This window comes from Callorhinchus milii, unplaced genomic scaffold (assembly GCF_018977255.1).
Source record: "Callorhinchus milii isolate IMCB2004 unplaced genomic scaffold, IMCB_Cmil_1.0 Scaffold26, whole genome shotgun sequence".
NCBI classification, from domain to species: domain Eukaryota; kingdom Metazoa; phylum Chordata; class Chondrichthyes; order Chimaeriformes; family Callorhinchidae; genus Callorhinchus; species Callorhinchus milii.
The window spans coordinates 2,858,809-2,886,374 of NW_024704767.1; the positions used below are offsets into that span (position 1 = coordinate 2,858,809).

The following is a 27,566-nucleotide window of genomic DNA, read 5'->3' on the forward strand; positions in this document are numbered from 1 at the left end:
TTTGCCTTTCAATGCACAGTCACTACACTTTACAAGGAATACTGTGGCACTATACCAAATGCAAGCATTATTATTATAATTTCTCTTGGAAGATGGCAAATAATTCAAAATGCAAGTCACTATCTTTATCGCTCTTAAAAACAATTACTGGAGACGTTTTCCCCTGGAATACAGTTCACCATATAATGTATGAGCAACACTTCAGCTCTTCTGGATCTAATTTACAAAGTAGGTTTTCTCAGCCTTCAGTCCTCTCGTGTGCAATTCTGATTTTTGTCACAAATAAATCAGCTCTATTTCTTCACTATTGGTTGATATTGCTTCTGTTACTCATAATACTGTAACCATTGATGTCTTCTGCAGCAGCATGTGATAGAAGCATCATCTCTGTGAGACTAAACAAAGGTAGGTGGCAGTGGAGATAAATTCCATCCGTCGTTCTGTGTGTGCTATGATCTTCACCATTTGTAGGGTCATTTTCCACGCTCTGTGTGAATCCTCGTAATCCAATGAGAATAAGTTGCCCATTTCCTCCAAGAGGATAATGGGGTTCAAAACCACTTGGCTAGATTGTGGGTTGTGTCACTATGTCAGCGTGTGAGAGAAAGTCACAGTACAAAAGGGTAGACCAAGGCCAAAAAAATTGCTGTGAACTGTTGCAGGAGCAAATTTGTAGAGAATAGTGCTGTAGAGACTGTGTTCAGACCTCAGTTAGGAACACAGCTTAATTTAAATGGAGTTCATTTGTATCTCAAAGCAGAATAACTGATGGGCAAAATTCCATAAGCGAGCTGAAGAAAACTAGTGGCTCATTTTTATTCGAGAAAGAGGCTTTATTAATGAGTTACAGGTGTACCAGTTAATAAAATTGTGTTGTACAGGTCACTCATTAGATCTTTAGGTTGATGAATTTTCAGCAATTTTGGTAAGAAGTCAATAATGTCACTGAATTTATTAAGGCAATTTTTAGTGGAATCAAACATTTTAAATAACGTTTCTTGTCATTGTAACTGCGCAGTTTGACCCCAAGAGTACCATTTAAAGGTTATTGGAAAAATGGAATGAAACATTCAGCAATATCATCCCAATTAACAGCACTTGAATTTCAGCATTGTGATACTGAGACTATTTATCAGCTCCATCTATTAGGCGATCAGCTTGAGGCTGTAATATCTAAGAAAGTAACACAAAGTTGTTGTATTTTAGTTGGATGTTTAATCTGCAATAGATTTGGCCAGTAATATTAGATGCAGTAACATCTTCTAAATGTCACCAGCAGGAATAAAAAGAACAAACGTTGGGATCCAAAATTATAATCATTAGCTGAATGGAGAGATCAGTTTGTTACTTCTAATCCATATTCAAATTCTGTTCAGGGAAATAATCATATTTTCAATAATACAGTCATTGCTTTTGAGCAGAATAGAGTTAATTATATAAAAATCCCAGGAGCATGTAATATACATTCTTTGGCCAGATGGAGGGAATTAATCTCCAGTAATTGAGATGTTCAAATATAATTTTATAAATCTATTGCTCACCTTGCGTGTACAGATTCTCAATAATGGTTATGGAAAGGCGAAACAGAAACCTATTAAGGCCTGATCTCTTCAAATACATTGATGGCACTGAGGTTGCTGGCATTTTGGTGCAGTTAATATTCTCCTGGTAATTGTTTTCCTCTCCTGCCTGAAGGGTAGCAGAACATTATGTTTCAAGTTCCTTTTTACACCAGTGCCCACTTTGGAAATCCTCCAGGAGCTGTGTGATACCAATCCACATCTGTTTAACAATCAAACTAAAGGTGCACAATGCCTTAGTTAAAATCATATTTCTTCTTGAATGCATGTCTACAACATATGATTGCCAACACGATCCATGAACACCACTTCAGGGAGAACTTTTTTAAATTGCACCTCATAACTTAAGACCCATCTCAAAGTGCTTCGCACATAGTTACTTATGTCTTGAACCCACAACCTTCTGAATTAGAAGTGAGAATGCTGCTCAGGATAGATCATGGGAAGAATCACACCTCAATATGAACTCACCAACTCTGATGGCCTGGAAACCTGCCAAATTCATTAGCATCGAGTACAATCTGAGAAGGGCAGAGCTGGGTGGAACCAGACAACTCAGAATAGTGGACACAAGAATCTGAAACCACACCTCGTACTGTGAGCTAAAGAACAGTAAAACTGAATAGCAAAGCTGACAGCATCACCAGTATAACTTCTGAAGCAAGACCCAAAGATGTGTAGGATCCCGAGAGGAAAACAAACACGAGCGAATGGGGTACATTAATAGGATTCAGACATTTTGAGACCAGATGTCTGGACACCCTGAGGTTTGTAGTGAAAATGTCCATCCTTAGCTCTGTTGAAACTGCTCAACAATCCTGGAGAGTGTAGCAGCCACAAACCAGTCTTCTGAATCACAAATAGAAAAACCTTAACTAAACTTTTCCAAAGATTCGAACATTCACACACATGTACACATTCATGACAGTTTGAAGCAATAATCTAACCAGCTAGCACCACTTGTGGTTTCGTCACTTGTTATTTAGTTGGTCGTCAAAATTAACTGCATCCGTCAATATCCTTGGTTTAGGCAACTCTGGAGAAAAGTGCTTGAAATATATTTCTGGGTTTCCATACTAAACATTCAGACATATTAAATTCAGTAATGGATGCAACATAACAATATGAAATTAGTTCTGAACAATTCCCATTGCAAAGAGTTATCTGAGCTAATTTGTTTGGTTACATATGTACTCTGAGCCCACGTACAAGTCTGATTGCCCTAAATTTCAACATTTTAATACAAGACAGACACAACTCTACATCACTTTGCAAATATCTCAGCGATTTAAAGTTCACGTCGTACCAATTAAAGCAGGGACATTTTGAACCTACATTAATCAATATTGACAGTTCTGTGTCAAAGAATTTAATTCAACTTTTACTATGGTAAATACTGACAGGGAAGAGCCAAGCTAAGGCAGACAATATGTGTTGAAAAGATTGGTGAACAGCCACCTTGGGAATATAGTTTACTCAGCACATTTTACAAAGGTATTTTTCAACACCAAATAATTACAGGGACATCGTTACCTGATGAAAACATATATTAAAGCAATGCTGTCAACACTGTGCTGATCAGTAATAGTTTAGGCATCAATGCTTACCGTTTTGGCATTCTCTAGGGCATCACACAGTTGCTGGTGATGTTGTACTTGCTGTGTGAATCTTCCTGTGATGTGCGTGCTAACTCAATTCAATCCGCAGGTGCACATCTGGTGTGATGACTGCACTTTGTGCTATGAATAGTTTTAAAACTTCAAACTACAATTCATCAATGACAATAAAGAAAGCTTATTTGGTAGTTAACATTTTAGCAAACATTTAGGATGATAACAGGGTTGAACGTTATCCTGTTGAAGGTATGGAAAGAAAAGGCTGAAATCATCAATGTTCAGGAACTGAACCTTAGCATTTTCTATCTGACAGCCTCAATAACTCAACAGATGAAAATACTTTCTTCAACAGATGAATTTAATGCAAGAACTGTATTCTGTAAAAAAAAATCCAGGTAACAATGTGGATGTAAGAAAAACTGCTGAACCAATTAAGGAACAATGGTAAAGAATACAATAAATCACTTTGTGAACAGGTGGATGATTTTTTTCTGAAGCACTCTTTATGCTATTTTAATTTTTCTTCACTCGTGATTTACCATCGGCAATTACTTTGGCACCTACTTGGTTAGCTGAACATTTTAGGTTAGTATTAGCTGGTTATCCCTTTAAAAATCACAGAAGGTCATTTCCAATAACACTTTGAAATCTTGTAGCTGCTGACCATGGCTACAGAACTTTTTGTTACATACCACAAAGTTTGCTGAAATAGGGTTATTGACCAGTATAAGAAAATAAAGATTTAATATTAAGATGGGTCAATCACCCAATGTTTTGCACAGGTTGGCGCATTGACGTGTAAAAAATAAACTATTGCATGAAACTTTAGCATTAATTAAGTCTTGTGAGTGACAGTGCAAATGTAATGCGGTCTTTCATTTTACTTAAAACACTGCAACCTTGTTCATATGCCACAAAAAGTATTCAAGGTTTTGAAAGATTGTATGTATAAAACTAGAGGTATTAATTGCTCTTATTACAAGATCCAATGTTAGACATAAGTGAAATTAGTGTGCATTCATTTATCAAATACTTTATAATAAATCCCAGAGTACATTCGAGCACTGATCCTTTTTACTAAATCAATTACACTTTGTTTGATTAGTCCTTGCTTGGCACCATGAATGCTCGGAGCCAAGATCTGACAACAGTCATAATCAACTAGGAAAGTAGTGCACAACTGTTAAGGAACCTCGGAATTAGCTGCTGATAAACTGCAGCAAACTAACTAAACCTTTTTTGTTAATAAACTACAACTTTAGTTCTGCACTGGCATTATAAAAAGCTATGATGAAAGCTGGATCAATCTTCTATGAGGGACTGCATTAACCGTACGTAGGTAGACTTGTGCTTAAGGTCTAGCACTGCAATATGCAATCCCAGGACTGGTCCAGGGAATATATCTGTACCCATCTACGATCAATTATTTTCAGTGTTTCAACCAATTATATTGCCGTTAATCAAGGAAGAAAATTAAGCTCAATACCAATTGACACACAACTTCCCAACCTATCACCAATCATTCCTCCCAAAGTGTTTTTCTGTTCAATTATGCCGGAATTGCTAAAGTGGCGTTTTGCCATTCTGAAGTGTGTGTCACTGGTAAAGGCGGTGGGTTCTTAGGATCGTCGGTCTCTTGCATTTTGAAGTAAACCACATAAAATACTGGAATGATAATGCCCACCAAAAGCATTATTACTACCGCATTCCACCATCCAATTCCCCAGTCCGCTCCGTGATGTTGCTCTTTCGCAGACGCTGGATTGGGAAACAATTCGTTGGCCGTTTTAGGATAAATCACCTCATCCAAATTGTTGTCTGTGGACTGGATGATCTTCTCGAGGTCTTTGTCCATTTCCTCAAAATATTCATTAAAGGCCATCTTTGAGTTATCAGTTGCAAATGTCTCTAAACAGTTTGAGCTTCCTCTCATTGCAGAGTGTCTCCGTTTTGCCTCTTCGTTTGCTTCAGTCAATAGGCTGTGCCTTTTCACGGGAATTTTTATGGATTTTAAGGCAAAAAAGTCTTGATCTCGGATGAGATTGTTCACTCGTTTAAGGTCAGCTACCTGTTCAACACAACAATGAAATATCAGCTCCAGTCCATTGGAAATCCACTCGATGAAAACATTACAACAACAATTTTACATTTAAATCAATTTCACATCGGAAGGATGTCTCAAAGTGGTTCACAGAGCTGACCGGGAACCCAAAGCTGAGGACGAGGGGACAAAGGTGATCAAAAGCAGTTGTAGGAAAAGGAAAGTCTTAAGCTAGGCTTTAAACGGGGAGGAGGTGGAAAATTGCTCTTTAAAAACAGCTCCAGCTTAGCAAAGCATCTGTGCTGGTTGAGATAGGTAACTGACACTGCCAAGATTTGCTAAACATCTCGGTGACTAAAGCTGACTCATGAGTGATAGTCACAAGTGGGTCATTCTCAGCTTCTGAAGCTGCAGATATTTACTTCTTCACTGCGTTTAAACGTTTTATTTCCAAACATAAATTTGATAATACATTTTCAAACAAATTTACTATTCGGTGTACCAGCTGGAGCTGTTTATAAAGCTTGCAATCAAAAACCAATTTGCAATTGAGCAATCGCCAAAGGCAATCAAGGGGGCATCCATACACCAGTCAGCAACTGCATCACATGGCACTACTCAAGATATAACTAATCTTCCCAGCTCTGACACCTGTAATTTTAGACCAGAGTACTTCTCTTCTGTTAAACTACTGAACACACTACTTTTAAGGACACTGCAGCTTTAAGTACAGGTTAACAATTGGGCCTCACTGTATAAATTACTGCTTTTAAACATGCAAAAATACTCCGGTTATCTTCTATTGGGATTAATAAACTGGTGTCAAAGGATTAAAGGGCAGTCTTCACTACAGTTCACTCAGAATTTGTTCACCAATTACACAATAGATGGCAAAGATCACTTGGCACCAATTGTGCTGCTGCTGAAGGCCAAGGGAGATACTAACTCGGCTGCCTGTACCCGGATCACAGTCTCAATTGACCTGCACTTACCGTACAGCCGTACTGCAAAGCAAACGTATTGAGGTTGTCACCATCCACTACCTCTCGTACAAACAGCATCGTACAATCAACCTTTTCCCCAATGGTACTGGCCCATTGACAGTCTCGGACTCGGGGACGTAGTTCAATATTTTCCTGATCTTCGTTAGACGACTCTTCCGATACCCCTTCGTCGCTTCCAAATAAATACGTGTGACCGTCCTGGGCAGTGTGGACATCCACGGGAGCCTGGAATGATTTTCTCGGCCCATCCCGCAGTCTCATCATGCTACTCAGACCTGTCATAGACAAAGGAACACACAGCATTTGTTCAGAGTGGATGCAGGTTGCATTGTGATAATCGAGCCAAAGTCAGTGCTGTTATTCTAAAATGATAAGAACTCCAATGATTTGTACATGATGAGGTTACTCAGCTTGTAGAGCCCACTGTAAATCAGTCTCAGCACAGACAAACAGAAACGTTCTATTCTCTGGCTCCCATCTTTTACTTTAAACGTGAATCGAGTCCTGGTCAATTCAAAGTAGCTCCCTATGAAGGCATATAATGAGGCGGGCAATATGGCTTGGTTAAGCATTGGATGAGAAGTCGCGTGATCCTGGGAAAATTCAGTAATCAAACAAACAACTGTAAAAACAGCAGGTTTGGGAAATATTGAACAAATATTGCATGTTTCTCTTACTGTATTCCAGAATTAAGAAGAAATTGCCAGAACAGTTAGAAAGCCAAAGGCAAACTACTATGGCCTATTTCCATGCTGTATTGCTTGCTACTGAATACAGCTGAAGTATTGATATTTTGGCTGCGAATTATCTTGCCATTGTGTGCTCAAGACATGGAATGTGGTCATGACACACACTGCCTCTGTCAAATAGGTGGGATTAAACTAAATATACAATAATGTGCAATGTTTTACAACCTACAACCATCATGTGTGGTTAAAAAGCAATGACTAATTAAGCTGCACTGATGCCCTATGTTGCATTTACAATTACCTAAACCCAGAGATTAGATTACAGCTTTGCTAAATTACTTTTACTTCATTTAACTTCAGTGCTCAATGAATAGTTCTTTGGGTGAAAATGTTTTCTTGCTTTCTTAAAAGATTTGCCTTCCCAGTTATCTTTGAATCAGAGAAGTGAACCAGGTACAGGCAATACTTCCAACAATGCAGCCCTTTCCTCCTTCCCTCCGTGCACCACTGTACTGGGGTATCATCTTAATGTCAAGTCTCAATTTGGGGCTTGAATCCATCACTCTCTATCCCAGAGTCCAAACATACAGAGCACAAAACACGGGACTTAACAAATGACAAAACTGGTGGAAGAAAACAACGCATGCTATTACCAGATTACACCAGGTGAGACAGAAAAATAGCCTACAATCAGATGTTCACTAATAGCAGACGGTAAAGTTAGTTTATTGAGATTGTGCATGGTGCCAGTTAGTAACGGTATCCTCTCTGGACACTGGTAAGATTGATGCAATTGGACCATTCTCCCGCCAAGAAAAAAATCGTAGCTGCAAAGAGTGGTTGTGCAGTCCAGCTGTGTGAACCTTACTTTCATTTCGATCACAATGCACACATTGAGATTGCTCCGGGTCTTGCAAAGAGCAGTTTATTAGCTGCCGAACACACTCCACCTCAGCAAATCTTCCTATGTGGATTAAGCATCGACATCATAGGTACAGCAAATAAATTAATTACTTCTGGTGATCAAGACTAGCTCAGGCTGCACCACAAAGCAATACATCTATTGAAGGGCGGTTATGTAAGCCTTTGCTTTTTAGAGAAAAAAAACAATTGTAAAGGGCATGCGCTTGTGCCCAGGAAAATGCACTGTGTAATAATGTGATGGGAACATGCTCAGCGACATCCAATCTGAGAAAGAAATGACCAGATTGTGGTGAAGGGTGCTTCCCAATTAACTTCCGATGAGTTTCGATTCCAATGATCTTACTGAGATCCGATGGAACACAGCTGCCAGCCGGGAAGTACACAATCTGAACAAAACAGCTTCATGATCAACTCGCTCGTCTGGAACCCCTGAAGTAACTCGATGTGGTATAAACATGTGAGGAGTGAATTGCATGCACTCCCTTAAAGCTCCCAGGCAGTCTGCCTCTTCAATCCCCACTGTACAAGCAACAGCATCAGTGTAATTTGCAGTTGCGCTGGAATGAGTCTGCGACTGGCCGCAGGACACTTTCCTGTGGATGGAGACTGATGCGGATAATTTTCTTCTCCTCTCAAACTGAGGTGCTCTGTGGGCTGACATGACAATCCACACGTTGACTTTGGATTCTCCCTTGTCACGTTCTCCAGATCCAATGACTCCATCATACATTCCTCATGACGTCAATCAAAAGTAGCATCACTGAACAATGAAGGCAACTGTAGTATAGTCGCCAGCACCTCAATGTAGGCTGGGTCTTAATCACTGCAGGTCAGTCATTAACAATATGACTGAGGTCCCATCCTGACCCATAGCCTAAAAGTGGCATCAATCATGGTTGACCTGTGTAGTTCATTGTTCAGTTGACGCTTCAAGAAACAATAATTACATTAAACAATACATCATCAGCTGCCCAAGAAGTGTCAGCTTGAACACACCGCATGCAACAACTGTTATCTATTTTCAATAACTGAGTTCCAAGCAATAATATTTACATATTAGGAAAATGCATCAATCTGGTTCCACTTCACGAATCTTACGTTATGCTCCTCTACTACTGCTATGCAGAAAAAAAACGTAATCAGAATATCTGTGGTAATGTGGCCCAACTAAAACTATGCTTTCATCTCTGGGGCCAGGGTTCAGATCCAAATGGGACAAGGTGCAATAACTCCACTAGCCAAGACACTTGTCTGAAGTGCAACACTGTGTGATGTTTGGCAGTGCACAATCAGAAAGCACACAAAGATAGATGGAGTGGGAAATGGGGAAAAAAAATCATACTGGTGCATGATACATCTCTGGACCCATCTCTGGACCCATCTCATGGTTGTACACGTCACCTTCTAAGCCAGTCCACCTTGGCGTCTTGTTTGACCCTCAACTATCTTTTCTACCCCATGTGTGCCATGATCCACTCTGCCTTCCCCCACCTCTGCAACATTGCCCGGGTCTGTGATTGTCTCACACCACAGGCCGCCGAAACCTTCATATGCGCTTTCATTGCATCGAGGTTTGACTATGCAAACACCCTCCCCAACTCCTCCCTCCACAGGCTGCAGATCATTCAGAACTCTGCAGCCAGTGTCCTCTCCCGCACCAGGCTCCGTGACCCCATCACCCCTATCCTCTCCCGACTCCACTGGCTTCCCATCACCCAGAGGATATACAGTTCAAGATCCTGGTCTTCACCTTCAAAGCTTTCCATGGCCTTGCTCCCCCCTACCTCTGCGACATCCTAACCCCCTACCATCCTGCTCGCTCCCTCCGCTCAGCAGGGTCCGCCCTGCTTCACGTCCGCCGTCTCACTCACCCCACCATTGGCGGGCAGGCCTCTTGCCACTCTACCCCCACCCTCTGGAACTCCATTCCGCAGTCCCTCCGCCTCGCCCCCTCCCTTGCCTCCTTTCAAGTCCCATCTCAAGACCCTCCTCTTTGACCGTGCTTTCGATCACCCTGCTTCCCCCCCCCTCGCCCTCCACCCTGCGCAATCGCAGCGCCCAGCTCGGGTCCGAATCTCTGACTGTCCAGCACCTTGGGACATCCTCCCGACTTGAAAGGCGCTTTACAAATGTAATTGTGTTGTTGTTGAACTTAGGTGCACAATGAAGAGTTTGCTTTGTTCTACCTGACTTGTTTAATGTTGACATTGGATATTAATGATGAAAAGACATTCCTCTTTGTCTTAATGCGCACAAATGTTCCACCCAAAACTAAAACTTCATGCGCCAAGCCCTTTTTTCTTTTCATCTGTGGGGTGAATTTCACAGAACCAGCAACAAAGTAATAACAATAAAGTAAGAACATAAGAATTGCTGGATGAAAGACGGCCAAGATCCGTCCAGTTTGCCTTCCACCATGCAGGCAGTCACTTGCCCATGTCATGTCCCAAACTATATATTGTATCCCAAGATCCTACTTCCTAACAGAAATCTATCTAATTTATTCTATGATTTGCACTATGATACAACTGTGGATGAGAAAAAGGAGGACCCAAGTCAGAATAGCAACTTCCCTAACAGAAAACCTTTTTCTCCAAAGCTGTAGCTTTTTCTCCAAAGCTCCAAATTATCACATTGTCAAGATGTCTCAAAGTGCTTAGTTGTAAAGTGGATTGACGGTGTAGTTTTGCGGGTGAATCTCTTGCCACTCCGCAGCCAGTTTGCACACAGCAACGGCTCACAAACAAGCCATGGAGTGAGTGACCAGGTCAGTGGGAGAAACGCACTACTCTTTTCGAATAGCGCCAGGGCATTTTTAGTATCCAGCTGAACGGGGACCTCAGTTTAACATTTCATCCGAACAACAACAACAACAACATTACATCCGAATATGGAGGACGTCCCAAGGCGCCGAAATCCGAAGGACGGCACCTCCCACAATACAACACACCCCAACACTCCACTGAAGCGTCAGTTTAGAGTATGCAATTCCGAGCCCCAATGTGGGGCGCGAACCCACGAACCCCACAGACTCAAGAGGCGAGAGCGCTACCGCTTTGTCGGATGGCTGACACCCACACAAGTGACTCACTAGTCAATTAAAGGTGACAAACCCAGAAGAGCATCGACGTTAAACCCCCGGGATAAACCAACCGCCTCTCCGAACAGCCCTCCCCGACCCCCCCAAAAACAAGGGATGCGTCTCAGTAAAACACTTCCGATGTGAAAGGCACTTGAAAGGTCATTGCAATATAAATGCAACTGCTGTTGTTCCACTCACCGCCCGGTGTAATGCTCCATCCAGGGCGCAAATGCAAACGAGTCACAGGCGGAACCTGATGATGGGCAAAGGTCCTTCTGGTTAAAGCAGTTGGGACTCAAAATTCCCAGTCCAGTCCTTTTTTTTTTTGGTTTTGTTGGTTGGTTTTTATTCCCCCCCCTCCCCCTCCCCCTCCCCCTCCCTGTCCCAAACTGCTGTAACTGTGCAGTTTCAGTTCAACTCTTCTTGATGGGGTTTACAGAGGAGCTCAGGAGGAAGAAGCCATTGGGATTTGGAGCTTTTTCCTCTCTCTCTCTCTCTCTCACACACACACACACACATTACACTGTGAGTGAGTTGAGTGAGTGAGTGGAGTGAGAGGTTAAGGCAGGAGCTGAGAGGTGCCTTTGTCACGAGAGGCGGGAACTGTCGGTCGCTGTCCATTCACAAAAAAAACCCCAACACTCACTCACTCACTCACTCACAGCGGCTACACTGTAACCAGCGCGCGCACCCTACCCTGATAGCCGGCAGTGACACGCCGGGTGATTGACAGGCGCGCGGGCCCTATCGCGAGGCTGCCCGGCGCCGCTCCAGCCAATGAGGAGAGGGACGACGTGGCCGACGTGGGGGGGGCGGGACGACTCGCGGCAAGTTAGGAAGGCGCGGAGGCGAGCGACTGACCGAGCGCTGTGTGTGTACGTGTCAAGAAGCTCCGGGGAGCCCGTGGGTGGGGGTGTGTGTGTGTGGGGTGTGTGTGTGTGGGGGTGTGTCTGTGTGGGGGTGTGTGTGTGTGGGTGTGTCTGTGGTGTGGGGGTGTGTGTGTGGGGGGTTTGTGTGGCTGTGGTGTGTGTGAAGGGCTTTATCAGTACTTAACACCACCGACTCCCCTTCGAATCGGTCCGTCGGAATAAAAAGCAGTGACTGTACGGAAGGCACAACCCCCAAAACCGCCCCGACCTCACGTCACCGAAGGAACTGGAAATGATTTCCGCCACAGCGACCCCACGTCAAACTGCGGGAGGTTTGTGGGGGTTCAGATCCAGGGGTCCCCCCCCCCCCCCCCCCCCTCTGTGGATGACAATGAACCCTGTACTGAATGGGGAAAAGAGGGGAAAAAGGGGTGTGGGGGAGAGTTTGGGAATGTGAATGCAGTTAAATAAACGTACAGGACTGAAAATCTCTTGTGTATATGAAGTGGTTTTTTTTGGGTGGGGGGTGTGTGGGTGGGGGGGGGGGGGTTCATGGGTGGGGGTGGGGGGGGCTTGGGATCAGTGAGATGATCCCGAAAGTTCCTGCAAGGACGGCGCTGTCGAGCTCGCGCTTCCCGACGCGCACGGTTTAACGGACACCGCGTACCGGGATTAAGCCATTCATAATTCATCATAATAATAATAATGATGATGATCCTTTACATTTGACGCAGCGCCTTTCACGTCAGGCGGATGCCTCCAAGCGCCTTACTGACTGTCGTAAAGCGCAGTGACCGTGCGTCGTGAGGGTAAACGCGGCGGTCGGTTTTGCACACGGCAAGAAGTCCGGTAAACAGCGAGGATAACCGCGGAGGTATCGTCTCTCTGAACAGTGATTGTCATTCGGAAAGAACCCAACGGTAAATAAAGGGGAAGTTATTACATTGATAGCCTGAACTATTCTCGGCGTTTCATATTTACACCCTCAGGCTTCCGCACGAAAAACCATTATTATGATAATTATTTGTTATACGGGTTACATCACATTATAACATTATATTTGTGGAGTCCTGTAGCTCAGTGGTTAGAGCACTCGCTTTGCAAGTGAGAGACCTGAGTTCAATCCCAGGCAGAGGGCGAAACCTTGGGCAAGTTTCCTTACTCCACACACCTAATAATAATCCCTCCAAAAACAATAATAAATTGGTCATTTTCAACCTACGACTGTTTGTGGGACATTGCTGTGCGCAATTGGCTGCCGCGTTCGCCCACAAATATACAGTCAATTCACTTTACAGTGTGTTCTGTGAAGCGCTTTGGGACGTCCTCCCGACGTGAAAAGCGCTATATCAAATGCAAGGATTATTATTATTATTATTATTATAACCCTTCGGGTGGCACACCGCTGACGGAACAAATTCTCAGCACGAGCCTGCCTTCAGGACAGGAGGGATAGGTGAGGGAGTAAGACAAAAAAAAAATCAAGTTAAACAATGCAGAACAGAGCACGCCTCAGAATTATAAATTAATAATAACCAAAAGACTGGCGTTGCCTTGTGATGGTTGCTGCGGCTTGGTCACATTTGCAGTTCTGTACTCTTACTTTTGAACTATTTACTGCAGATCTTTAATTGATGTTAACATTCGAATGCGAGGTTAGACAATACAGCGACTGCATAACATTTGGATTAATTATTTAGTGGGTGGACCTGCCTGAAGTGATCCTGCAAAGCTCTTTCACAGCGAAAGGCAGTGCTTCCTATGTACACGATGAGTCCTGTAGGTTTAAACGTAACTGCAGTACACATTGCTACTGAGTCGTGCGGCACCTTACGTGAGTGAGAGAAAGAGACTCAGGTGCGGAGGGAGAATGGTGAACAATTATTCTTTTCAAAGGGTTTACAGGGCAAGAAACAGCTGCTTGATGTTGGCAAAACAGCAGCGACTAAGTCACCTTTTCAGTTCAGCAGAGATCTGCCACCAGTTACACACCGACCTAGGATCATCCGCTTCGACTAGTTTGCAGTTAGTTACCTATTGCTGTAATTCTCGACGATTCTCAGTGACCAGCTCAGAAAGCTTGGCGTGAATGTTGGGAATTATAACTAACAAAAATAAGTCCAGTGTTGCCAGCCACTCACCTTCATTTGAAGACCGATGGCTTTAGATGGCATTTCAGCACAGATTCTCAAAACATGGACTTTTCCATTCATTAAGAAAAACGGACAAGATGATAACCGGCTAAAAAATAACAACTGGACCAAACACGAAGGAAGGTGTTGGAACTATCATACTGCAGCGAAAGAAAATCAGACATCTGCAAAGTTAAAACTGAAGAGAATAAAAAACCCTCGAAGAAACTGCTTCCCTTCAAACCAGTTCAACCGTTGTGGAGAGCAGTAGGATGACCTGGAAAATCACTGATGCAGGAATGATCTGTTAATAATTGGGCAGCCTGAAGGCTTGTAAGGTGCAGATATGGCACCGTTTCCACAGAAAACACCGTTCACCCTACGGTGCTTACCTAAATCACTGCTAATTAAAACCAATGGGGTCCTCTTTGCCTCAGGCGCTGTTAAAATGATAATATAAAGCCACTTTTTTAATATATATGGCAACGAGGTTTATAAATAATACCTGAACACTGGCTGCTCCCAGGAATAAGGAAGAAACGTGATATTACTACACCCGGCTAATGAGATCCTGCTGTGTGTCATCAGAGCTGTATCAATCCCCATGAAAATTGGACGGCTAAAAACTATTTTGTGCACCAGTAACAACAGGCCCGGCTTGTACTGTATACAGGAAATGTCATTAAAAGATGTAAGATAAATCCCATAGATGAAAATGGACGTTAACAGGAGATTCAAATCGCAGCCTAGATTTTCTATGAAGGATTTTTTTCTGAATGGGACAGCGTTTAGTTAAGAAAGGAAGATGATAGTGTATATAGTCAGTGATCGTATATTAACAATTGCCCATATAGGGCAAGATTCATATGCAATGTCTGTTCATTTTACAGAAAGTTGCTGTTTAGCAAAGATGGAAGTTGAAACATGCCATTTTGATCTCAACAAAGTAGCAAAACACACAGTCACTGCACTTTACAATACAGTGTATCTGGTGAAGGATATGGAACATCCTTCCGATATGAAAACAACAACAATTTACATTTGCAACGAAAAGGCGCTTCAACCAAATGTAAGGATTATCGTTGCTATTATTTTGTACCACATATAAAAATGTTCCGAATCGCTGCATCTGCCTGACAAATTAGGACTTGTCAGTCAGTGGACTGAGAGATGCAGGCAATATTGCTCTCAAAGAGGAATTTATCCAGTTTCCATAGCAATTTGTCCTGAATGACACTTGGCAACACTTACCTCCATGTTTTGAGCGATCTCCCTTAATTTCCTCCCTTACACTCAAACTGTAACTCGCCTAAATGGCTCACAGCATTGAAGGCTTGAGAAGGAACTCTCAACATTGAGCTAAATGCTAAACCACTACAAAACGATTCCAGAGAAAGCAAAGTAATTAAACTTTGCCGAATTTTCGCTCCGGTTCACTCAGTTTGTAACATTTTCAAAGCGTTCCACAAAAAAGACAGACTACACATAGGGAATAGGTACGATGCGCGGAAAAGATGAACCTGCAGTCAACAATTATTGGTCTAATGAGTTCTTTCAGTCACAGTTAATTGAAGGCATAACCAAATTACAGATAAGTTAAAAATTAGCATCCGAGACAGACCCACAAGTTAATGGTTTACCCCAAACCCTTCATCAGAACTGAAAAAAGTGAGCTGAAAGCTGAAAGCCCTTGTGAGTTGGTGAAAGTTCGGCTCCGGGGGCAACCATAAAGCACATAGGAAGAGACTCGGTTGATGGAACATTGCCAGACTGTGGAATACTGTGACTTTTTCTTTGCTCAGCTGGGACTCTGATGTGGAATGTGTTTAAGAGCATCCATACCAGACTGAGAGATCCGCATATGTATGCCACTTAGGTACGGAAATTTCCCTGTGTCTTGAATGGAGATCGAGCAAAAGAAATTCTGGTGGGACAGTGGTAAAGAGGTGTATGGAAATCCAGTGAGGTTCGCAGAATGGAAGAGAGAAGGGAAAATGAACTGGGTTATTATTGTTGGTAAATGGAAAACATTAACTGGGGTTTGAACATGTCAAGTATTGTTGTTAATGGGATACATTCATAATTTTTAAGCTGATATTCACCTGCAGATGGAGACTCACTGCACTTTATGTAAATCCTGTGAAGCACTTTGAGATGTCATCCCTTTGACACTTTGAGATGATGTTAAAGGCTGTATCAAATGCAAGGATTATTCAGCACTCTGAAACATTATCCTTATTATAACAATCCTTGCATTTGGTATAGGATGTCGGTGAGACATGTCAAAGCGCTTCACACGATCTACAGTAAAGTGTGCGCACTTTGTGGGCGAATGCGGCAGCCTTTGTCCCACAAACAGCAAGTAATTATTATTATTGTTGTTATTATTGTTAACAGTGGCCGATTTTTCCTTTTTTGGTTGAACGATTAGTGCTTTAGCGGCGTAGAAAGGCAGGAACATCTGTCTCTAAAGTTAAAAAAGTGTTTTGTTTGCATTATATCTGAGAAAAAAGGGCAATGATTGAAATGCTCACCATCGTCCACAGGAGGGCAGTGTTTATCCATGTTGACCCCCAGCTCTTCAGTGTAACTGAAAGTATGGAGAAGTTGAACACAAAGTTTAATGTGATACAATATATATATATTCCCTGATCAAGAAATCTGCTAAGGATATTCTTAAAGAACAAATGATGCTTCTTATTCGAAGTTCTGGGTTTAAAGTTTCCTTACTTCACACAGAGCCTAATAATAATCCCTCCAAAACCAAAAACAATAATAAATTGGTCATTTTCAATCTACGACTGTTTGTGGGACATTGCTGTGCGCAATTGGCTGCCGCGTTCGCCCACAAATATACAGTCAATTCACTTTACAGTGTGTTCTGTGAAGCGCTTTGGGACGCCCTCTCGACGTGAAAAGCGCTATATCAAATGCAAGGATTATTATTATTATTATTATTATAAAAGCAGTCATTAACAAGAAGATTATATCAGCAACTGGTACATCACCGTCCGAAAGTGAAAGTTTCCATAAATCACTCGCTGCCAATCATCAATCATAGGAAGGTTAGATATCACACACACGGTTGGAATTTGAGACCGCTGGCTGGATTGTTCGAATAATGTGCTCCATGCCAGTCTGAAAAGAGTAAAAACAAACTATCGGAATCTTTTGCTTTACTTTCTAACTGTATAACTTCCTTTATTAAGAATATATTGCAGTCTTAACAGGGGGTGGATTCAGTATTATTTATTGCACAATGTAAACGTGTGGTTCAGGTTTACCTGTGGGTCTTTTCACCTGGAGAAGATCGAGTGTACATTGCTTGTGGACTTGAATCGGTTGAAGAGAAACATTTTGTTGAAATAATCAATTTACAAGGTAACTCAGAGATTTGGTTTACAGCCTTGCTTCGAGTTAAGATCTGTTGAGAACAAACTGGAGCAATTGGGGTTTTTCTGATGTGACAAACTCCACTGAGATATGGTGCTACATAAACAGTTCCCGTCTGTAACCAAAGATGTAGCCACAGAGCTCTGCTGAAGGCTTCTTGAGAGCCCCTCTGGCTTTGAAGTAGCCTCGTCCTTCAATTGACCTTGCTATGCTGACTCCCGCTACAGCACACTTGTATATTACCAGTGATCAAATACAGTATCCAGACATGAAAAGGACATTATAACTAGATTTATTAAGGTGAAACATTCTCTTAGCTTTATAGTTACCAATTAAAACTGAAATATACAGTAGATAGATAGATAGATAGATAGATAGATAGATAGATAGATAGATAGATAGATAGATAGATAGATAGATAGATAGATAGATAGATAGATAGATAATAGTAGATAGATAGATAGATAGATTGATAAATAGGTAGATAGATAGATAGATAGATAGATAGATAGATAGATAGATAGATAGATAGATAGATAGATAGATAGATAGATAGATAGATAGATAGATAGATAGATAGATAGATAGATAGATAGATAGATAGATAGATAGATAGATGATATTCACTTGTCAGTTGTATCCTCTTTCATTTTAATAGATTAAAACGACAGCACCTATTTTCTAAGGATCTCCCTGCCAATGTCAAGTCAGTTTCGCAAATTAAATTCTGTGTACTTGGGATGATTGGAAGGCATGGATCTATCAGAAAATTGATTAATTAAATGGCATTTAAAGTGAGCTTAATTAAGTTTGAATAACTTTTAAAATCCAAATTATAGCCTTTCATTCTGCCCTCTCTCCCTCCCTCGCCCCCGACTCCCTCCTTAGTGCTTTGTCTGAATGCATTATGTGATCTTGTGGTATGGCACTAAGCCACACAGATCATAAGAGTCTAATTAGCAATTCACGGCCTGGGCTGAACTGATCAGTTTTGGCTGAGCTACTGGGACGATTTCAACTGAGTCCAATTTATCAGGAATTTCAGGGCTCTCACCGTGATCATTTGCTGAAAGTACATTGTGGATGGAGGTGAGATTCACGCAAGCCCTGGCTTTGCTGTGGTATTGCTATGGTTGAATAGCCTGTCAACACTGATTGTCCAGGTTCCTGTCTGAGAAACGGCCTCTTTAGCGAGGTACCACAGAGGGGGCCCATGAGATGTATCTAATCCTGGCTCACTGCCCTTCGAAGGGAGTGAGAAAATTTGTCCAAGGTTATTTCCAAAATGCAAAAGAGTTAGCTAATTCATGAAAATTATTCATTTATTTCTCCCGACTGGAACAATCCTCGCAAGATGTTTTTAGAAGTTTGGTATCAAATGATGATTAAGAGCTTCATATTTAGCAAAATACTTTCCAGTCATTCACGCTTTACAATGAGCATCGTAAAATACATTGTAATTACCTGTATTAGCACAGTACTGACTCCACTGCACCCAGTGGCTGTTGTACATTGGTACATCACTCCTCTTGTGTTGGACATCTCAAAATAAGTTTGCTTTGAAGTGAAACTCTCTCAGTTTCCGTGTCATAAAAATCTACCCGTCTGTGTCAGAGAGAAAACAAAAATAAAAAAAAAGATTTGAAAATAGGATTGTTTCTTGCGGCGTGTTTTACTTATAATGTTATGAACTTACGTATACTTTAATATCAAACTGTAGCATAAAAGCCTGTAACATTCTCGTGTGAATGACAGGATTGCATATCATATCAGTTGGAATGCCACACTACTGTTGGCAGTCAATCCACTCCCATGTCATCGGGGTCTAAGTCAACTCTCTGAGGTTTGAACCGGGGTTAACTCCACAGCTAGATTCTTTGCCACTATAACCTCAACAACGTGTATTAAAAAAAATACGCTTTCAGTGAGTCCCTTACACAGTGTGTATCAGCGTTTGTTGCTGGCGTATAATACAATGTTCAGACACTGTTCTTCCATTAATCATAGATTCATCTTTCACCGTTCTGACTGACCTGAATTGAATGTGCCCCCGCAGGGTTTTGTTTACACTGAGAGCCTCTCCGAATCAGATCATGTGCTGGGAGGTATTGAATTAGCTGCCCCGCTGAACACTGTTGTAATCTGCATGAGGTTGGCATCGGTGATTATACTAATCAGAGGTGAATCCCTCACTTCACAGTAGCAACAGCGCTGGATGGATGCTTCACAAGCCTATGGAGATGTTAAGAGGAGGAAGTGGGAGTTTATACTGTGCTGTCTGTGATCGTCTCCAGAGAGAGAAAGAGCTCTTGTGTAGCAGTGATCTCTGATGGTCCCTTCTTTACTGTGCGATGATGTTATGAGGAGAGGCTAGAGAAGCTAGGATTATTCTCCTTCGAGCAGAGAAGGTTAAGAGGAGACATAATACAAGTTTTCAAAATTATGAAGGGATTCAATGGGGTGAACAAGGAGAAGCTATTTTCACTGGCGGGTGGGTCGATAACCCGAGGGCATCGATTTAAAATAGTTACTAAAAGAAATAGAGGGAAGGTGAGGGGAAATTTTTTCGCACAGCGAGTTGTTTAGATCTGAAATGTATTGCCTAAAAGGCTGTTGGAAGCCGATTCGATAACAAAAATTCTGTGAAGCACTTTGAGATATTTTGATGAGGTGATAAGGTGTTATATCAAATGCAAAGATTTTTTTTACTATAAATCCTGGAGTTAAGAGATTCAGTTATTCAGATGGTCTCCGTATTATTTTCAATACATCAATCTGACCAAGGTTTACACGGGGTCACTGCACTTGGTACAATGACTTTCCTCTCTTTGCTGGAAAAACTAACACTGTTACCCTCCAATAATGATACGTCAGCAATATTGCTATGACCTCAGCTTTGCGGTTTGAACCACGGTTAAATGCATTAGCACTGCAATTTCTCTTATAATTGTTGATGGGCTTAGGCATCCGCATCTGACTGCATGGTCATTGATCTTTGATGAAGACTATATTGTCTTTCCCCCACCCCACACCCCCCACCCCCCGTGACATTTCACATTGAAAACTGGTAATGAAGCATCAGATAGAGATGAGTGGAATCTCTATGCCAATTAATGATATTTACAACTGATTCAGATGGAATCAATGTTGTTGTGGCTTTATACACGCTGAAATTAAACCACAGATGTTTTCCGTCCATTCGTCTTCAAACGTTTACCAGTAAAATGCGATACTTTGATATAAAAATGATCGGATTCCGATTTTTTCGAGGTACAGTTCTCAGTTCTTTCAATCATGGTCACACACAAAACACACAGACGTTCTGCTTTACAGTATATGCTTTGAAGCACTTTGAGACATCCTCCTCCTGAAGTGCACAGTGCTACATCAAATGTACGGATTGCAATTATAGGATTCTGGTTAAAGTCTGCAGTAAGTTTGAACCCAAGTGCAGTTTTGTGTCCAAAGATAGTGCTTTAATTGTTAAACGATTGTGTCATTTGGAGGTAAGTTTCATCAGTACTTTGTTCTCCCATTGAAACCAATGGAGCATGAATGTGGATGTGAGCGGCAACCTGCCTGAGGTGGAAGTGTGTTTTTCATGTTCTCTCATGCTCACATTCATAGACATTGGAAGCGTATTATATCAGTGATCTGATACCTGGAGCTTGGTTGAAATGTCACTTGGTCTAATAGTCCTGCTACCTGTGTAAAGTGAGCTCCTGTAACCACACTTGGTCTTCATCCATCTAACTCCAAGCCACAGTTGTTAATTTTAAGACCCATCTTATGGATGTACAGCAACGTCCCACAAACATCCATGAAATGAATGGCCACTTTTAACTGGAGGAATGTAGGTCAGGACGATTCTGTCATTTGGTGAACTGGAGAAATTCCCTACTCTTTTTTAAATAGCATCATGGGATCTTTAACGTCTTCCTAGAAAAGCGAATGGGACCTCCATTTCTCACCTGTGACAAAGCAGGGCTCCCCCATTACTGGATTGCCAGGCTCGACTGCAAGCTCAAAGGCCGGAAACTTAAAGCTAACAGCAGCAGAACTGACATATTCTGTCTAAAGTTGAAGAATCATTGTAAGTGATGACAGACGTGTCAAACCTTGGCTCAGTCAGGGCTGTCGAACACTGTCAAAAACAGTCAACTTAATAAGTGCCAGACAGAATCATCGAATGGGTCAGTAACTTAAATTGAATTAGATTATCTGTAGAAAGAAGCTAAACTAGGAAACAGCACTGAATTTATTAGAGTTACTAAATCCTGAGGTTGTTTGACAATGCATCTTAAAGAAGCTGGTAATTTTGACCATCAGATTTCTAGGTACAAAATCTCAATCAGAGAACAAAGCATTGATGAAATTTGCCTCCAATAGCTGAACCAGTGAACAATTAAAGCCCTATGTTTGGTCTCCAAACTGAATTTGCACTTAAACTTTCTGCAGACTTTAACCATGACTATTCTTTATCTGGACTGTCCCATTTTAAATAATGAAAATGTAGCGTCCTGGAATACTTGAAAGCAACATCCATTAATTTGTCCATTGCATTGTCTGAGGAATTTAAAACATTTGTTATATTTTGCCACATTAAGGAAATTACTGAACACAAAAAGAGCTTTTTTTAAGTGAACAATTTTCTGAGGCACCATGATTTAGCCCGACAGGTTCTGTACCTGTATCATTTTTAGGGCAATCCATGAACAGCAACATGTGTACACGAATGAAAACTGATATATTTACAGTGTAGTCCATTAGAAAGCTCCTGGCAAGTAATTTGAACTATGTGCAAACAGTGGGCTGAATTTGGTGTTTAGTCTCCAGTTTTTGTGTTACAATTACTTACAGTAAGGAAGCACCAGATGAGTGTGTATTAGAGAGATTACTGTCCATCTGTTTCATGAATTATTGATTGCACAGCCTTATCACTTTGGTACTTGCCCTGATGTGATGAACTTAGTATATGAACCTTTGTGTACAGCTTAAGGCCCTTTTTTACGCTGCCCGGCGAGTGCCAGTGCAATGTGGTTTCTGAATTGAATCAATGCTAAAAGTCCAGTATAAATTGGATTTTTTTTGGGGGGGAGTCGATTTGATTCTGGACCCTGTTCCTCAGACAGGGTTTGGAATTGGGTTGATACATCGGCTACGCACTAACAACAGCAGCAGCTTGCATTTAGATAGCTCTGCTTAAAATTCAGCTCTCTAGATTCAGTTAGTTTTAAACAAACATTGAAATCGTCCCTTGCCCTCCCCAAGCTTGGGGTGTGCGTGTTTGGGGGGGGGGGGGGGGTGGGTGGGTGTGTGCGTGTGGGGGGGAGGCGGGAGGGGTTTGCGGTTTGCTAAAGAAGGAGGGGGGAAAAGGTGACAAAAAAGTGTGGTCAAAAGGAAACGTCTTAAGCAGACAAAGTGATGATTCCCACTGAAAGGTGTACGTAATTGTAGCTTTGTTTCCTTTGCCGCGGTTGTTCTGCAAACATGTTATGTTACGTTTGCACTCTCTTTAATTTCTGACTCATTTGTATTTTATCTGTAGATGGCAGTGTTGTACTAAGTTACCTTAATATCATCACCATTCCACCCCCCCCCCCACCGCTCACCCCAACCCCGCTCTCTCCTCCCACGTACACATACACGCACACGCACGCACACACACACAAAATGACCTTTCGCCATCCGCTCATGCCTTGTTAATCTGCATCTTAAGTCAGTTAAATCCTAACCCTTTTAGAATAATAACATTTCATTCTTCGCTTTATGTGCGTCCTGCAGATTCTTTTGTTTATAAATTCAAGCCAAAAATAATATAAAACATTGACAAATTTTGGCCCCGATTGCTAACAGCTCTTCACACTCAGGTGGTGATGTTCAGTGCAGACAAACCCACAGCGTACATAGTAAAGGCAACTGTGATTGTATATTTCACTTTTGCTGCAATTAGGGAAGTAATCTCTATTAATTGTATTTTTTTTCAAATCACGGTCTTTGCGGTATTTTATAAAGAGAATAAAACTGTTCATGCAGTTTGTACAGGGTGCGAAGGTGCTTCCTCATAGAGTCTGCTCTCGAAATAAGCACAGATGATACCGTTTCTTAATTAAACCCTGAGAATTGAGTTTCGCTACACACCCGATTAAGACAAGGGATCAGTTTTTTTTCCCTTTCCATCAAAGCGGAGCGGCTCTCGTCTCCAGGATATTTTGAAAGGTTTTGAGATATCTCTGTCAATATCACCCTCTCAAAAACACAACCAGTGTGGATGAAATGTTAATTGTAATAATTCACTATTTGATTCTTGAATAAACAATGAGCGCTGGTGGGATTATCAGAGAAGCTGCATGGAATTGTTACTGAGTTCAGTGTGTGAGAGGACTGAATTAACACATGCAATTGTAATGACATGATCAGCGAAGCATTATTAACGAATCTCTACTGATGTAAAAGCAGCTGCTCCACACTGTCAGCCTCAGTAACTCCTCCAAACCACTTCCCTTGATGATGTCAGCAGCAGTCATCGCTTAAACATATCTCACACAAAACATATATGATTGCGCTCTGTCGTACCTCAGGGAGCGAAACCACCTCACTCCACAGCCCTAACAGGTAGGGTTCCTAGTGTGGTAAAGCAGCAGAAGTCTGCCAGGCAGTGCTCTCAATGGCAAGCTATGTGGTTTTCGCTTGTTAAAGTTCAGCAGATTCCGCCCGCAAAACAATCTCTGGGGTCCCCCAAGCCTTGGCTCACATAAATCTGCACTTAATGCTTTCGAGGATTAGGCAAGCAGAGTGCGACCCTCCAGATAAGTGGGTGCACGTTCCATTTCGGGCCCAGGGAAATTTCCAAGTGCAGGTGGACTAAATATGTGACATTTTTTTTTGAATACCAAAAACTGGCTTTCAAATCAAGACTGAATTTAAGAACTTTGCAAAATTCTGCGTGATCTTTGCTGAAGGGATGAAAGCAGAGGACAGCGAGGTAAAAAGTGGGTTGCGGTATTGGGTTGCCTGAGGGGTATGTACGAGGTCCCCTCCATATTCACAGATTGCACACGAACAATGACCCACACAATCATACATGTGGATAAAGAGACATAACTGCAGTGATGCCAAGGTTTCTGCTAAATGGTATTCAAGTTTCTCCAGTCCCAGCTTTGGAGGAGTAGAACGACTGGGGCAGGCTTACCGGTGTCTTGTATGAATGCTGCTAATCTTTTATTCAAGACTAACACATTTTATGGCACTACAATCACACAGTCAGAAGTTAAATCTTTCAGAAATCGACCAAATAGGCAAAATCCTTCTTTTGTTCGTTACAATTTGCGGGGAGAAAGAAAGTAGAAGAATGCACTCACTCCATATTAATGGAATATTTCTCTTCCCTAGTCACTTGTACATTCAATCTTCTTACACAACAGATGGATAACTAAGGCAATGAACTCCAGTTATGATTAGTATTATGCTTTGGAATTTAGCAATTAACTTCGATGAGACCTCTTTGTTATTTTGAAAAAAATATTTGCACAAGTTAAAACCCAATTAGTTACTGAAAGCAAGGATTCCATTGATAAATCCTGAAAAGACTTTATGTTATGATTATACAGTATATTCAAAAAATCGACCTTTCCTAGCTTGAGACTAAAAAGCAAAAGTGCCGCGAAATTGCATGTCAGTGATGATCAGACCATTTCAGATACATTCTTGACAAAATTTAAGCAAAATAATAATATATCTAACAGAATTTCGATTTGGATTTGGGGATTAAAGTGTGGTATTATTATGATTATTATAATAATTCAAAATAGATTTCATATTTAAATGCAGACTGGGTTTGAAAATAAATGAAACTTGTTAGTTATGAATAATAATTATGTTCCATTGCAATGCTCTTTGCACTTTAAATATTTGTAAGTCGTTAACTGGGGAAATCAGTCCTCCCTCTCATGTTACAAGTCAAAGGAATGGAGGGAGGGTTTTTTGTCTTCAGGTGAAAGTAATAAACAGGCTGCGCTGTGGCGATGGCCGTGATTGCAATACTGCCAATAAATAGCAAGTTCCCTTTCTATCCTGCCTTTTACGTGGAATAAGCATCTCAAGGCGCTTCACAGAACAAGATTAATTAGAAATGAAGTGAATATTGTTATGGAGACAAGAGCGGCAGCTAATTTGCACCAGCAATGTCCTTAACACAAGTAGATGAGAAGCCAATTAATTAGAATTTCTGGGAGAATTTAGATGAGGACAGCATATACGACGAGATGACTGGGAGGAAAATGTGGAGCTACATAGTCTAGGCTGATGTTTCAGTGCACTGCTTTATCAGACGCTCATTGGAACATCGTGCTTTATTACATTTCTCACCAGGACAAGGATACATAACTGGTTTCTCAGAACATAATTGCTGGATGGAAAAAAAATTCCATAAAAACAAAATTATTGTTAGCTACTCCCATCATAACCACCATACTACAATTAATCCTTTCAGCAAACAAGATACTTACTTAGCAACTTAACCATGTGCAGTGTCCTTATTACCAAATCTCCCTTAAAGCGATTGTTGAGATAAACCGAACGAGTTTTGGAGACATCTTCTGAGCCACGTATCTGAATGAAACCCTTCAGATTTCAGTTAAGGATTTTGCTCTGTAAATGTCCATTGTGGAATTAATAGAAACCTTCAAACACTGGAGATGTCTGCAAAAAGTACACAATGTACAAGAAGCAGCTTCCAAACTGTTGTGACGTGACACCCATACCCTTTGAAGGGTTTGTGTCTACATAAGGGCAGATGACAGCTCATCTTATCAACTACACTTTCCGCCTGACATTTGGAAGGAAGATTCAATCTCGGGTGAAGTTTGTGCTGATCACCCATTGAATTATTGGTGTTGTTGAAATGTTTCTGGAACTCTGTGGCCTGCATTGGTGGACTGGGACACATTACCAGTGCAACTGGTACCACTCTGTCAAATACCTCAACATAAATAGCTTTCTGGTGAGAAAGCAAAGAAACATTTTGGATGCATTAGGCTGAAATCTTCTGTGCGCTACATTACACTTCACCAAGCGACTCGTAAACAAACACTAAGAAAATCAGATATTCAGATATATCATTACTTAGTATCGCCCAGGAATTTGAGAAGAATTCCGTGCAATTGTGCTGAATATTGTTGCAGTATTTGTTTAAATCGAAAGGAAAAACTAAATCTCGGGGAAGCTATACACTGTGTCACAGAGTTACAATGTGTAGGTGCCACTCATCCAACATACAACAGCTAAACATCTCTTCTAGCCAAGATTCAATGAAGAAGAACTGTTATAAATCGTCTGTTCACAACAGCGGTTATTTTTGGCTGAACAGTGTGCGAGCATGATTGCTACATTCCAACGATCGTGGTGTAAACCCGAGTCTTTTAAAGCAACAAAAAAAATCCACTTTAATAATGCCCTCAGGGTGCAATTGTAACTGCTAAACACTGGGGAGATAAAAACTGAACCACTCCAACAACAAATCAGGATGCCTAGCCTGGGAAGAGAGATGCTGGAGTGGATATGGGAGTATAGTGAATGACTGCTGAACACCAAAGAGGTTAAAATCGCAAACTCGCATCTCCCCAGCTCAAATGGAGATGGGCGAAACAATGTTTTGAGGAAACTTCAGGGAGGTACAGTTTGTAATTAGTGCTTCGGACGGCAATCTAATTCTCTAGCTCAAGGCACTAAACAAGCCGTTTCTTCTCTCATAGCTTGATGAGAATTTTACATTTACCCTTCTGGATTAATTAGCGCAGAGTTTGAGCCTTGCTTGGATTTGGAAAGCACGGAACGACTAAGCCATGGATTCAGATCTCTATTCAAAATGATCGACATCGAGCATTTCTGAAATACTGGGTCAATGTTTGCTGCACTCTTTTTCATCATATCACAATAGACTGGTGGATGGAAGATAATTCTGGCGTTTTTCACTTAACAATATTATTTTCAAAAAGGAACAAATTTATCTCGTCCAGGAAGCTTTTGCCCACAAAATATACGGTCAATTCACTTTACCGTATATTATGTGAAGCCATTTGAGACGTCTCGAAGACGTGATAAGGCGCGATATCAAATGCAAGGATTATTATTATTATTATTATAAGATGAGATATTTAGAATATTTATCATCACATTCATCCTCTTTCAGCTCACTCCCTTCCCTTTCTACCTCCTTTTCTCCTGTTCTGAACCTTT

At 41.4% G+C, this 27,566-nt stretch overlaps 1 protein-coding gene across 3 annotated transcripts; it reads right to left on the reverse strand.

Moving 5' to 3' along the window:
• Positions 1–812: 812 nt before the first annotated feature.
• lysmd4 (LysM, putative peptidoglycan-binding, domain containing 4) lies at positions 813–18,930 on the reverse strand. 3 transcript variants are annotated; one of them, XM_007906772.2, is made up of 5 exons: positions 18,795–18,930; positions 16,946–17,075; positions 16,472–16,527; positions 6,230–6,516; positions 813–5,264 (listed from the first exon to the last, which is right to left on the reverse strand). In XM_007906772.2, exons 2-5 carry the CDS (start codon positions 16,966–16,968, stop codon positions 4,746–4,748), a joined length of 885 nt encoding a protein of 294 aa, XP_007904963.2. In that variant the 5' UTR covers positions 16,969–17,075; positions 18,795–18,930; the 3' UTR covers positions 813–4,745. The 3 variants fall into 3 exon arrangements, with proteins under 3 accessions (XP_007904963.2, XP_042200040.1, XP_042200039.1); XM_042344106.1 differs by lacking the exons at positions 16,472–16,527; positions 16,946–17,075; positions 18,795–18,930 and adding exons at positions 11,135–11,191; positions 11,987–12,062; XM_042344105.1 differs by lacking the exons at positions 16,472–16,527; positions 16,946–17,075; positions 18,795–18,930 and adding an exon at positions 11,987–12,062 and having other exon boundaries at positions 6,230–6,518.
• Between the last annotated feature and the right edge of the window lie 8,636 nt (positions 18,931–27,566).

What these genes read in the sequence shown, in the direction of transcription:
- lysmd4 (XM_007906772.2), bottom strand. Translation starts at nt 16,968, where the DNA reads ATGGAAACTTTCACTTTCGGACG. An exon ending in GAAACTTTCACTTTCGGACG is followed by an intron (nt 16,528 to 16,945) that starts GTGATGTACCAG and finishes CCATACTTTCAG; the next exon opens with TTACACTGAAGAGCTGGGGG. An exon ending in CTGCCCTCCTGTGGACGATG is followed by an intron (nt 6,517 to 16,471) that starts GTGAGCATTTCA and finishes TGTCTATGACAG; the next exon opens with GTCTGAGTAGCATGATGAGA.